This window comes from Canis aureus, chromosome 13 (assembly GCF_053574225.1).
Source record: "Canis aureus isolate CA01 chromosome 13, VMU_Caureus_v.1.0, whole genome shotgun sequence".
In the NCBI taxonomy this organism is placed as follows: Eukaryota; Metazoa; Chordata; class Mammalia; order Carnivora; family Canidae; genus Canis; species Canis aureus.
The window spans coordinates 42,433,959-42,447,408 of record NC_135623.1 but is presented as its reverse complement, the minus strand read 5'-3'; the positions used below and the strand labels follow the sequence as shown (position 1 = coordinate 42,447,408).

The 13,450-nt window shown below is 37.9% G+C and overlaps 1 protein-coding gene across 1 annotated transcript in view; it reads left to right on the top strand.

Moving 5' to 3' along the window:
- The window catches only part of LTA4H (leukotriene A4 hydrolase), a 35,030-nt gene that overhangs the window by 1,574 nt on the left and 20,006 nt on the right, over positions 1 to 13,450 (top strand). Inside the window, exons 2-6 of the mRNA XM_077845895.1 lie at positions 4,888 to 5,018; positions 6,434 to 6,554; positions 8,888 to 8,956; positions 11,202 to 11,306; positions 12,319 to 12,371. Of these exons, the coding sequence (XP_077702021.1) occupies positions 4,888 to 5,018; positions 6,434 to 6,554; positions 8,888 to 8,956; positions 11,202 to 11,306; positions 12,319 to 12,371 (479 nt within the window). The remainder of the gene's footprint in view (positions 1 to 4,887; positions 5,019 to 6,433; positions 6,555 to 8,887; positions 8,957 to 11,201; positions 11,307 to 12,318; positions 12,372 to 13,450) is intronic.

The window sequence follows — 13,450 nt, the reverse complement described above, 5'->3', positions numbered from 1 at the left end:
CAGGTAACCTACCCTTTGTCCTTTAACATCTCTGATTCTGATTTGAAAAGTAGGTGGACTCCCCTATGTATTGATATTTAGGCACCAAAAGTGCTACAAGGAAGAAAATAAGGTATTACAAGCAAGAAGGTTAACTATTTCCCTATAGATTGTACTTTGGTCTGCTTGAAGTACTGTGCTATCTATTATTGCAGGCAGCTTTGCCTGCACAGGATTGGCTGAAGTCCCGTCTCAATGCAATCTCCCTTTTTATTAAAAGAAAATAGATTTTGATAGTTTATCACTACTTAGTATGACCTTGCACCCTCACTTGTTTTGTAAAAATAAAGGTTGAACTCTGATCTTTGAAGAAGCAAGAAGACAGGATGCTTAAATTCTGAAAAGCCTGTACCTTCAGTGTCCCAGTCTCAACTTGCACATTGTTTTCGCATTCCCCAAATCTTGAGAGAAGATTTTTAAATCCTGATGTCTGGTTAGCATGTCTGCTTAGCAAATTTAGAGCCTAAACTGATAATAATGTTAGATTTTATACAAGGAAGGCTAGTTGTGGTACAGTGACATCTGTGTATAATTGTTTGCTTATTCATGGTGACAACTTGAGGCCAAGAGTTTGGCTTTATTTCTTCAAACTCAACTTCTTTCCTCCACCAGATTACAGTCTCTTGAAGGTAGGGCTATGTTCCATGGCTCTTTGTATCAGGCTCCTAGTATAGTAGCACCTGCCACACAGAGGACCCTCAAAAGTTTGATGAACTAGTGGGTGAATTCAATTAGAGTGCAGTGCCTGAGCCTTACGCAGGCTGTGCTAATAATAGTGCCAACTGTATCTTGAGGGTGAGTGGACATCCTACCTCCCCACCACCAATAGAGAGGACCCCATGCCCATGCTGGTGAGGACACTGAGTGTCCTTGCTCGCTCTATTCCTGGAGTCCTTGGTGCTGGGGAATGTTGAAAGAGCTGTACCAGTAGGTTTTACTAGGAGTAAAGCCCAGCTTTTCTAAAAATCTTTTTGAAGTTTTGGGTTATTTGGCCTCAAGCTTGGCATTCATTTGTGACAGTGTCCAAGCATTTGTTCCTTTTGTTGAAATTTTCAACCTTTTTTAGGTGTTCTATCAGCTGGTGGCTCAAAGAGGTTCTAATGTCTTGGCCAAGATCATATACTAGTGAGTGGCAGAGCCAGGGAGTGAACACAGATCTTTCTGACTACACACTCTCCAGTCTTCACTAAGTAGATGGCTGAGCCAGGAATCAAATCAAGGTGTTTTGGTTTGGGTTTTAACAATAACCCAATTTTTTTTTTTCATTGCAGCACCCTGCAAGTAACAGGTAGAAAATGCAGATAGAGATATAATACTGAAGCAGAAAGCTTTTTAATTTAAGCTATTACTTTGTCACAGAAAGAATTTGAGTCTGCTTAAAACAACATATGCTGTATAAGAAGCTTAAAAATAATTTAAGAATTTGGAGGAAGAGGGAAGGAGGATAGTGAAAACCAAACCCATGACATCAGGCCCTAGGAAGGAAGAAGTGGGTTGTGAGGTTTACATCGAGCTTGCCAGCAGCCTGTGCAAAAAGGGAATTAGTAAAAAAAAAAAAAAAAAAAAAAAAGGGGAATTAGTTATATATCCCATGGCAATCAGCCAGGTGCTTCGAAGTAGAACTGCTTTTGGGGGTGTTATTCAAAGAGGATACCACAAGATATAGTAAATTATATCCCTAATAACTTCCTACTATTTGTAGGTCTGTTTGCTACAACTATGTATGGTATCTTGGCCTTCTGCATAGTCGGTGTTCCACAATATTTGGTTGAAAAGTACTAGTTCCAACTTTTCAACAATGCAGTTTCCTTTTTTCCATTACTATTTTTGATCAATTGTTTAGTAGTATTTATTAGTGAAATTTGAAGGGGAATTTCTTAAGTAACTTGAGAATGATAGCTGAGGTCAAGACTTGGAGTATACAGCTTAACCACTGCATTTTCTCCTTTCTCTTGGTTCAGGACTCACTTCATGCATTAAGTGATACCTACGATTTTTTTAGGCACTGTACTAAACTCTGGGAATGCAAGCCCAAGTAACATTCTCTGTCTTCTTAAGAACCCTCAATCTAGTAGAGAACACTTATCATTCTAATGTGGTACAGTAAATGGCTATAGGAGAGATCTGGACTGACTACTGTAATAAGTACAGAGGATATGAAAAAGATTTCAAAAAATAGTCACAACAATAATCTGGCTCTTCTGATTCTGAATAGGTTTGAAAAGTTGAGATAATTAGATATAATAGGATGTGCTCCTCTGGGAAATAAGCCAGTTGATTCATCCTTATGGCTATAAAAGTAGTATAAATATGAGTAGTTACATACATGGATATTCAAATTAAGTTTTTAAAATAAGTCAGAGAGCCATAAATAGGAATATGAAGGAACAAAGGAGTAACCCTATTATTCATAGTAAGATATAAGCCTAATAAAGCCACATAATCTGAATATGCAAGTACAAGAAGATAAGTCAGTTCTACTAATTTAGAGTAACAGTGGTTGAAGTACGCCAGAAAGAAAGTAACCCAACAGGAATAATTACCTATTTGGAGGGAAACAGGCGGCACCCCTAACAAACTTACCTGCTTTAAAACACACACACACACACACACACACACACACACACCAGAATGAAAATTTCTTTCCAACCAAATATTGTTTACTCTAGAGAAGTAGGAATCAACTTAATGATTATGGTTATGACTGGCCTTCTAACTCTCCCATGCTATGGCCGGCCAGATTTCAATAGAAAGATGCCAGAGGTTGGGAGATCAGATTGTAGGCAGTACTGAGGCAGGGTCTGACCTAGAGTGGTGGTAAAAAAAAATAAAGTATGAAGACAGTGTGAAAGAAAAATGTGTTAACTGGCTATGGGGGCTTGGCAAGTGGGATCAATTGAAGATACTTCTTTTTTAAAAAGATTTTATTTATTCATTCATTCATGAAAGACACAGAGGCAGAGACATAGACAGAGGGAGAAGCAGGCTCCCTGCAGGGAGCCCAATGCGGGACTTGATCTCAGGACTCTGGGATCACACCCTGAGCCAAAGGCAGATGCTCATTTGCTGAGCCACCCACACGTCCCCACTGAAGGTTATTTGAATGTCTCAAACTTTAGGTACCTCGAGGATTCTGTTAATAGAAGAGAGAAATCAAGGGAGAGAACTGATTTGGAGACATAGGGTGGCTTCATTTTTAGAATTTTTAGAAGCCCACTGAATATGAAGCAATATTTCCCATGGAAATGTCAAGCAGGCAACTTAGATCTCTCTAAGTGGCAGTCCTGGGGAAAGGATGAAGAATTGGTTGATGAGGTGGGATAAGTGAGAACTAGGAAGTGTTCAATATGGTAAGAAAATCAAGGGATTGAGGGCACCTGGGTGGCTAAGTCAGTTAAGCAGCTCAGGTTGTGATCCCAGGCTCCTCTCCACCTCATGCTCCCTCCCAGTCTCTCTAAAATAAATAAATAAATATATTTTTTTTAAAAAATCAAGGGATTGAGGCTAGAACATTGGGACATATCCATTTTTAGGAGCTAGAAAGTAGGGGGAGGAAATGGCATTAGACAAAACCATTTATGTGTAAAGTCAAAGAAGCCAAGGAAAGGACTTCAAACAAATCATATGGCCCATAACGGCTATGAGTGGACAGAGGTCCAGAATACTGAGCAGAAAAGACCTCTTGAGCAGGAGGCATGCCCTGCCCTTTCAGAAGCAGAAGAGCTAGAAGCCAGACTGAAGAGAAGGAAGGAGGAGAGATTGACGAAGAAGTAGAAATAGCAGCCATATATTGCCCATGGAGTTTAAGAAAGAACGGAGACAAATGAATAGTTATCAGGGCAGAAGGATCAAGAGAAGTTTTAAACATAACATGGGGGATCCCTGGGTGGCGCAGCGGTTTGGCGCCTGCCTTTGGCCCAGGGCGCGATCCTGGAGATTCGGGATCGAATCCCACGTCGGGCTCCCGGTGCATGGAGCCTGCTTCTCCCTCTGCCCGTGTCTCTGCCTCTCTCTCTCACTGTGTGCCTATCATGAATGGATAAAAATTTAAAAAAAAAAAAAAAAAAAAAAGAAAAAAAATAAACATAACATGGGAGGCTTGTTTACATTGTTTGGAAATGGTCTTGTGGCATAGGAAGGTTGAAGACTCTAGAACAAAAGATTAGTTAAGAGTGAAAGGTATTGTCTCTGGCGCTCAGAGGATTAGGGGGATGGAAAACACTGAGACGCTTGTTGCCACTCCCTTCCTGCCCAGAGCAGTTGTCCTCAATGGGTAGATACACTCTCAGTCCTCTATGGGTCATTTGGTTGGAGTTGCCACACCAGGTTGGGCCTTCTCAATATACGTAATGGCAATGTACAACCCACTTATTTGCCTAATGAGTGCCATGGTTTGTTTTAATTTTTGGATGTATGAAAGTACCTAGGAGTTGGAGCATATGAATTCCAGGAAGAAATTGCGGTAAGATATATCAAGGTGTTGTGATGAAAAAAACTTCCGTCATAGATGAATTTTTTTTCATAGCAGAGAAGTTAAGTTTTAGGATACAGGATCAAAGACATTTTAACCTAGATTTGACTTACACTTGAGACCCTAAGTTTGTGTGACTATCCCAGAATTACCCAGCAATAGATACGCCAACTTCAGAACCAAAAATCTTTCAGTAAAATTAGAGTCCCAAGAGACAGGACCTACACTGACTTTAATTCTTCTAATTTCACTCCATTTTACTATCAGCAACTAGTTCTATTTTGTAATCATTATAGTTTACCTATATCTAATATTAGTTTTCTCTGGTGTATATTGAACAATTTTCTTACCATTTAAAAATACTAACTTAATTCTAGACTTTGGATACGAAGGACCTCACAATAGAAAAAGTGGTCACCAATGGACAAGAAGTCAAATACACTCTTGGAGAAAGACAAAGTTACAAAGGATCACCAATGGAAATCTCTCTTCCTATTGCTCTGAGCAAGTATGAGTGTTACCCTTCTCTTTTATATGACGAAATAATGGAGAAAAAGATTTTTAAACAATCTTCCTTTCTAATTTCTAGTTTGTGTGTATGTAGTAATTGGCGCTCTTACTGATCTGCTGTTCAAATTAAAGCTTACAGTGAAAATTGTATCTTAAGATTCTAAAGAAATTCATTGTATGAGATACTCAAGAAGAGGACTTTTGATAGTGCTATTTCTTTACTGATCATGGGAGTGATCTAGAGTGATGACAGAAGCATGCCATCTTAAGGAAACATTTTGTAATCATCTGGGAAGCTTTTATAAGATGCACATTTTTCACCTTTTCCCCAGAAGCTGGCTACTTTTATTAATGGAATAATGGCAATGACAAACAGAACAGTTTCTATGTACTAGTCTTGAGATAATGCCTTAAATACATTCCTTTATCTGATCCTTATGGTAACCCTTTGTGGTATGATTTCCATTTTACGTTGAGGAACGGGAGCTTCAGAGAAATAAAGTAACTTATTCAAGAAAGAGGCAGCCACAACTGTCATATTGAGAGCATATCCCACTCCTTGATAAATTGGGAAGGGGAAAAAGGATGGAAAACCATTGGCCTAAAACAAGAGTGATCTACCCCACCTTTCAGTGGCCAATGTTCTCATGCCTTCTCTTCCCGTTTAGGAAAAAGAAGGGAAACACCCACAAATAACTTGTGAGGGAGATCTCACTGACCTCACTGTACAGATCAAGAACCATAGTGTAGGTGGTAGAGTCAGGTTTCAAACATAGGCACTGTGCTGGTCTCCAAAGTTCTTGCTATTACCTCATTACCAGTGCTGCTCAAACTATCTGGGGTGAAGGACCAGTTTTTGTTATTTCCAATTTGTCACATACTGATTCTTTTATAAAAAATGAATTACTAGGAAGAAGAGATCAAAAGCGAGCACACATTTTTGAGTCAACAGCCATTAGAGTCACTCTAAAAGTTTCTAAATGTGTATTATCAATTTCTTGACTTGTCCCATAAGTCAAGCACTGCTCTGTGTCATGCTCTGGCACCCACCGCTGTGTGGTAGTCCACCTACCGCTGTGTAGTAGTCAAAGTTCCAAAATTATTTCTTCCACTTTCCCACTATGATAAAAGATTGCATGATATGACAGGTGTAAAGTGTCAGACATGCAGTGGTGTATTCAACGAATATTAGTTCTATGACGTCTTCAGAAGCACTTAGTGTGGTAGAGTGGAAAGGATCCAGTGGCAGGCAATCAGGTAAGAAACTTAGGATGCAGCATTCCTAGAGCTCATTCTCAATCAGTAACAAGACCTAATAAAATAACATTTTTATTATTTAGTCTGTGTATTATGAATTCAAACTTTAGTTAGGTTGAATTATACTCTGCTAATATATTTGTTTGTTGCATACAGAAATCAAGAAGTTGTTATAGAAATTTCTTTTGAGACCTCTCCAAAATCTTCGGCTCTTCAGTGGCTCACTCCTGAACAAACTTCTGGGAAAGAACACCCATATCTCTTTAGTCAGTGCCAGGTAAAAAGAAGGATCCAGAATGACTAATTATACAAAAAATTCCCTGCACGTTTTGTTTACTGAAGCCAAGTGGACAGTGGTCTTTCGGATACTCCGGTCTTACCTAAGATAGTATTTTAATTTGTCATAAAAATGACACACATTTTCACTGATATCTCAGTATTAACGTATTCTTATATTACTTTAAAAAAGAAACTCAATTTGAAATCATGTCCATTGAAAGTAGACTATAGGGTCATTTTTATATTTATATCCTGAGCACCTAGGATAGAACTTAGCATTCTTGAATGGGCACTCAAGAAATGGTTATAAAAGAGAAAGGAAAAAAAGTATTAAGACAAAAGTAATATGTACTGATTATGAAAAATGTTAACAATAAAGAAGTGGAAAGTGAAAGATCAGATTTTTCAATCTTCTCCAGAAGTAACCACCAGAAGTAACCACCATTGAGTTAGGTGTGCAGCCATTCCAGATTTTTCTTATACTTTTACAAATGTATATGGTATATAAACATATTAAATGTACCTTTAAAATCCTACGATTTAAACTATTTCTGTTTAAAGATTAAAAATAAAGAATCTCATAATCAAAGACAATTTGTCACAAGGTTAATACATATGAAACTATCTTCTAAAAGGAAAAAAGCCTAATTTTGTTAGTAATCTGATAATTTATAATGAAAGGCACTCATTTCATTAAATGCTTACTGTATTTTCCAGCATTGTGCTGGGTACTTGGCATATTTAATCCTCAATATTCCTATGTGATAGTAATATCACATAGGCTCAAATTTGAATACAAGTCTAAAAAAGGAAGCAGTATTGGAACACGAAATAGACAAGTTTACTTTCTATTGCCAATTGAAATAATTTTTTAATCTAAGAAATCCTTAGAATCCTTAGTTCAGTTATCTGAAACAGATGTGGTTTTCTAGGCAAGAGCGCACAAGTGGTGCATTTCTTATAATATTCGATTTTCAGTTAGTACTTCTAACAGAATGTCCCATAATCTCAAGTTGGTGAGAAATGCAAGATTTGAGAGTCACCAGAATTTTCAATATGTTATTCCATTTCTTATTGGCAACAGTGTTTGAAATAGAGGAAAGAGATTTCAGTTAAATTAAGAAATGACTGCAGTTGATGGGAAACATGTGGACGTGATTTTGTTTGATGAGTTTGCTACAGTTCTCTGCACACTTGGCCGGGTGTGGGTCTATCCAGTGAAACACATCTGAGAACCCCTGTGGCCTCACTGAGTCCCCAAACTAGGGACTGCAAAGGAAGTCTAAAGGCATGGTCTTAGATCCCTGTTTTGGGAGGGAGAGTCAAGTGGTTCTTCTAGTCCTACGTAATCCATCTAGAGATCATTTGGGATCCCATATCTTTGGAGAATGGACTAGATTTGAAATGAAAAGGGCTAGAGTTTGAGGGTTGTAAGGAATCTTGTTGAGGCAGCAAGTATGTCTAGAATTTATAACAACTTCAGAGAGATGTTAGTGTCAGTATTCCTTTAAGCTCAGGGGACCGTCTCAAGGAGTCTGGGGCTCCTTTGCTTACTAGCAATTGGCAAGGAGTCTGGGGCTCCTTTGCTCACCAGCAATTGGTCCAGATTTATTTGTAAGGAGGCCAGGGTATAAAATTGAAGATACCCGGGTCTTCCTTCTCAATGGAACCAGCATTCATGACAGATGAATGCGGAAGCAGAGAAATGCTGCATATGTCAATGAATCTGTCCAGATGGTACTGAGAAAGACTGTTCTTTCTTCTTCCTTTTCTTCTCAGTTTTCGCTCTCAAAGTTTGCTGCAAGATTGGAATGTCAAGATTCTAGTGACACTCCCCAAGCAGTTTTCCTCAGAACATGGGCGTCCCATTAGATGTTAATAACTAACCAGAGAAAGGGGACTTCCTGTTAAAACAAGTATACGTTTCTTTGTTGTAGGTATTTTCAGAGTCTCCAGGAGGCTAATGTTCCAAATGACTCTTTAAGACCGGGATGTAATATGCATGGTTCTCAATTTCACTTCACCAAAGAGCCCTTTTTTCTCAGGGTCCCTAACAGCATCTAACTGGACATTGCTGTTACTTAGGGCAGAGAGTAGGAAACAATGCTTAACATTGCTTCATGCTTCAGCTGAAATGTGAGGACTGACCAACCATACATTAAAATGGGAAATCAGACCTTTTTTGCTCCTTCAAATGATCTGAAAAAATGTGAGACTTATTTCTAGAAAGAATGTGTCTAAGGACAGTGCTGCAATTTTAATTAATTTCATAATGACTTGATTTATAAGAAAGGGAAATAGCCTTTTTCTTTTTCCCTTCCCCCGTCCCAGGCCATCCACTGCAGAGCAATTCTTCCTTGCCAAGACACTCCTTCTGTGAAATTAACCTACAGTGCAGAGGCAAGTATCACAAATTATTAACTGAATTAAATGACTCATGTAAGTAAATGTGGTATAAATGATAAGGAGAGATAATAATTGGATTTTTATAGTTAGTAATATTTCACTTCATTAAATTCTACAAAAACTATGTAACAAAGAAGCTGTGGACCTCTTTTTGCATCTCTCTTTTAAAGATTTTTATTTTTAAGTAATCTCTACACCCAACATGGGGCTTGAACTTACAGCCCTGAGATCGAGTCACATGTTCCATGGACAGAGCCAGCCAGGCACACCCCAATATCTCTCTTTTAAAGGCAGTTTCAAACATAAGTGTAATGAAAGGAAGTAGGTACTATTCTGATTTTATTTTATTTTTTTAAAATTTTTATTTATTTATAATAGTCACAGAGAGAGAGAGAGAGGCAGAGACACAGGCAGAGGGAGAAGCAGGCTCCATGCACCGGGAGCCTGACATGGGGTTCGATCCCGGGTCTCCAGGATCGCGCCCTGGGCCAAAGGCAGGTGCTAAACTGCTGCACCACCCAGGGATCCCCCCTATTCTGATTTTTTTTTTTTTCCTATTCTGATTTTAAAAGGAGTTCAGAATTAATTCTAGACCTCAAAACAAGAATTTGAGGACAGCATCTTTTAATTTTTTAAAAGTTAACATTTGCAGGATTAAAAGTTCTAGAAATGTGCCTTATAGCCATGTAAACCTCTGTCTAGGTACCCTCACAGGCATAGATTGTAGACTTATCTGAATACATTTCCACCTGATTCTTGTTGTAGGTACTGCTAATCCTTTTACAAAAAAGCACCATAAGAATAAATAAGTACTAAATAAATAAATAAATAAACACTAAATAATACTAAATACATACATGCATGCTAGGTCCCAAGCCAGACCTACTTAGACCACGCAACTAGAATTGAGAACCAACCTATCTTTACGGAGGCTTATTGATTCTAGATCATCCCACAACCAAACCACACCTAGTGTGTATAGTGCTGTAGAAAACTATATAATGGAAGACAAAGAATCCCAGGTTTTGGACTCTCCTCTACCAGTTACTAAGTGCATGACCTGAGGCAAGTCTTAGGACCGCAAAACCTGGAGTTGTCTCATCTGTATAACACATCACTGACTAAATAAAGGGTAGAAGCAGAACTAAATCATTTCCCAAGTGCTTTTTAGCTCTAGATTTATGGTTGTCGTAGCACTGGTTCTGGAGCTTCTGAGTCTGCCTCAGAAATAGCTTTCAATACTGGGCCATGCAAGAATATGGAAGTCTAGAACTTAATGGAATGTATGTTTGCTAGATCATTAATATTGAGGGGATAGTCCTTGATTCTAGTATTCATTAGAAATAAAACTTTCAGAATCATGGAACTTGGGTACACATTTAAGTGACTATAAGGTTTGCCCCATAAGCCCCGTAAGCATATTTTCCATACAAATTCCCAGAGAAAATTATTTCACGGTTCTGGGCAATAACTTTTACTTTCTCATAATTATGACCCTTAAAAAGCTCTTTGATTTGCAACACCAAGTTTATGTTTTAAATATAAAACTTTTCAAAATTGTATTCTCTGTCCTAACGTAAGTATACAAGCTCGTGAATCTGTTTGGAGGGTGTGGAGGAAGACAGGTGTGGTGGTTACCACTGCCAGGAAGGTTGCTGGGCACTTCTTCTGTACATATTCTTTGCAGCAGTACTATGAGGTTATTACTTTTGTTTGATGGGAAAACTAAGTCTCAGGGAGGTTATTTACCCAAGTCCATGCAGTTAGTAAGTAGTAGAGCTGGAGTTTTAATCTAATTTCTACCAGGTGCTCTTAACACGGATGGATGAGGGATCCCTGGGTGGCGCAGTGGTTTAGCGCCTGCCTTTGGCCCAGGGCGCGATCCTGGAGACCCGGGATCGAATCCCACGTCAGGCTCCCGGTGCATGGAGCCTGCTTCTCCCTCTGCCTGTGTCTCTGCCTCTCTCTCTCTCTCTCTGTGTGACTATCATAAAATAAATAAAAATTAAAAAAAAAAAAAAAAACATGGATGGATGAATGGATAGATAGACCACATTCACTTTCCAAGAAGCCAGTTTTATATATTGCTAATTTTATGGATAAACCTGATATGCCCAAACTTCCTGGACTCATTGTCTTCTCACAGTTAAGATGGGGAAAATACTTTATTTTACACATGTGGTTTAAGATACATAGGATCTTTTATTTATAACTGGAAATGATTTATCTTCTTGATTAGGTATCTGTTCCTAAAGAATTGGTGGCACTTATGAGTGCTATTCGTGATGGAGAAGAACCTGACCCAGAAGACCCGAGCAGGAAAATATATAAATTCAGCCAAAAGGTAAGATCTTAAAAAAAAAAAAAAAAAAAAGGTAAGATCTTAGGGCCTACATTTCTGTTTTAATTGGTAGTGAACTATAGATAGCTTTTACCTGTCCAGAGAGCAAAATTGCCTTTGGAATATTTCAGAATTTAGAAAGCAGCTTCTATCTTTGTTTTCTTTATTTCTTTTGTGGTAGTAAAATGTTGTGGAAAGAGGTTGCTGGATAAGCAAAGTAAGGACATGGCCTGATCCCATTTTCTCTCATCCCAGTTAGTGTAGCAGGATTTCAGTTATTTTAAGTTACACTTTGGCCCGCCCTCATACCACAGTGCTGGCTTGTGGTTATTTAGTGTTTGCAAATGGAAGAGCTATATTAGACCAAAAAAAAACAAAAAACAAAAAAAAAAACACAAAACAAAACCCAACCAAACAAAAAACCTTTGTTACAGTATTTAAAGTTAAAATTCCTATGTAACTGATAATTTGACTTGTACCTTTGACCTTTAATGAATTGTGTTTATGCATGCTTTTTAAAATTGACCTTTGTAATAGAACATGTAATTGAACCACAGTGGACAGTGGGATCTGGGATTCCAAGCTCCCAAACCTTCAGCATTCTCTTACTGCTGGATTATTTTATATGTCTCTCAAATATACCAGGAGTGGTTTTCTAAAAAGGAAGTAAAAAATTGTTTTACATCAAGAAAAAAAAAAACTTAAGAAAAAAGCACAGTTCCTTCTTAGAAGTTAATTTTTGAGAAATACTTGAAATGGACCTTGCAAAATTATGTGCAGTCATGTCTTTCACATTTCAGAAGCTGTCTTTCTTAGTACAATAAAAGAGAAATTGATGTTTTGAAATGTTTTACATCACAATTTTGAACTATTTGACCCCCTAGAAATGAGACCGATGAGATTTGAAAAGAAATTTACTTACTTTTAAATATGAACTGTCTTATTCTGTAATATTTTTAAGCATTAATTTGAGCATGTGTGTGTTCTTTTCTTTCTTTTTTTTTTCTCCCTTTAGGTTCCCATCCCCTGCTACTTGATTGCTTTAGTTGTTGGAGCTTTAGAAAGCAGGTGAGCTTTTGAACAAATTTTGAGGTTACAGAAAGATTAAAACTTCAGGCATCTTGAACCTCTGGCAGAAATAACTAGTAGCTCATTTGTGCCTGTCTCAAGATCTCAAGCTGATAGCTCTGGAAAAATTCAAATCTAATCATAAAATGTAAATAACAATTAATTTTCATTTAAAAAATCTTTATCAGTCACCCTTCAGATTTTCCAGGTATTGCAGAATGAGCATGATGAGTCATGCTGTGACTGTGAGTCATAATAACTGGCTCACAGTCACAGAACTAGGAAGTGTCAGGGCCAGAACCTGGATCTAGGCTGTCTGACTTTGCAGCCTGTACAACACAGATGGGCCCTGTCCAGTGTGGCAGCCACTAACTACATGAAGCCTGAGGTGTGCTGTAAGTGTAAAATACACTAGATTACACTGGGTAAACAAACTATATTGTTAAAATTAATTTCATCTGCTTCCAATCTTGCTTTTTTAAAACATGACTACTAGGAAATTTGAAATTACATATGCAGCTCATATTTTAGCTCATTAAATTTGTTGGATAACCCTGGTTACTGTTGCTACTCAGTGTGGTCTAGAGACCAATAGCATGGTATCACATGGGACTAGATTAGAAATGCAAATTTTTGCAAGACTAGGTTAGAAATGCACATTTTTGGGCCAGATCCCCTGAGCTACTAACTCAAAATTTGCATATGAACAAGCTCCCCAGATCACCTGTAGGCACGTAAAGTTTAAGAAGCAACTGCCTTAGAATCTACCTCTTCTCTGGGGCAGGACACCTGAGCAAAATCTTATTGTTTGGGATTTGGTGCTACATAAAATTTTTAGGATGAAATTTTGATGAAAAGAATATTTCTGAGTTCTAGTCCTTTGTAAGTGATATATCATTCTATTTCTTTCCTCCTTTTTTTAAGATTGTGGTTAAAAACCCCATGAAATTTACTATCTTAACCATTTGTACATGTACATGCCAGAGTCAGCAGCTTTCACTAGGTCCACATTGCTGTGAAACAGATTTTCAGAACTTGTTTCATTTTGCAAAACTGAAACTCTATACCATTTAAACAAC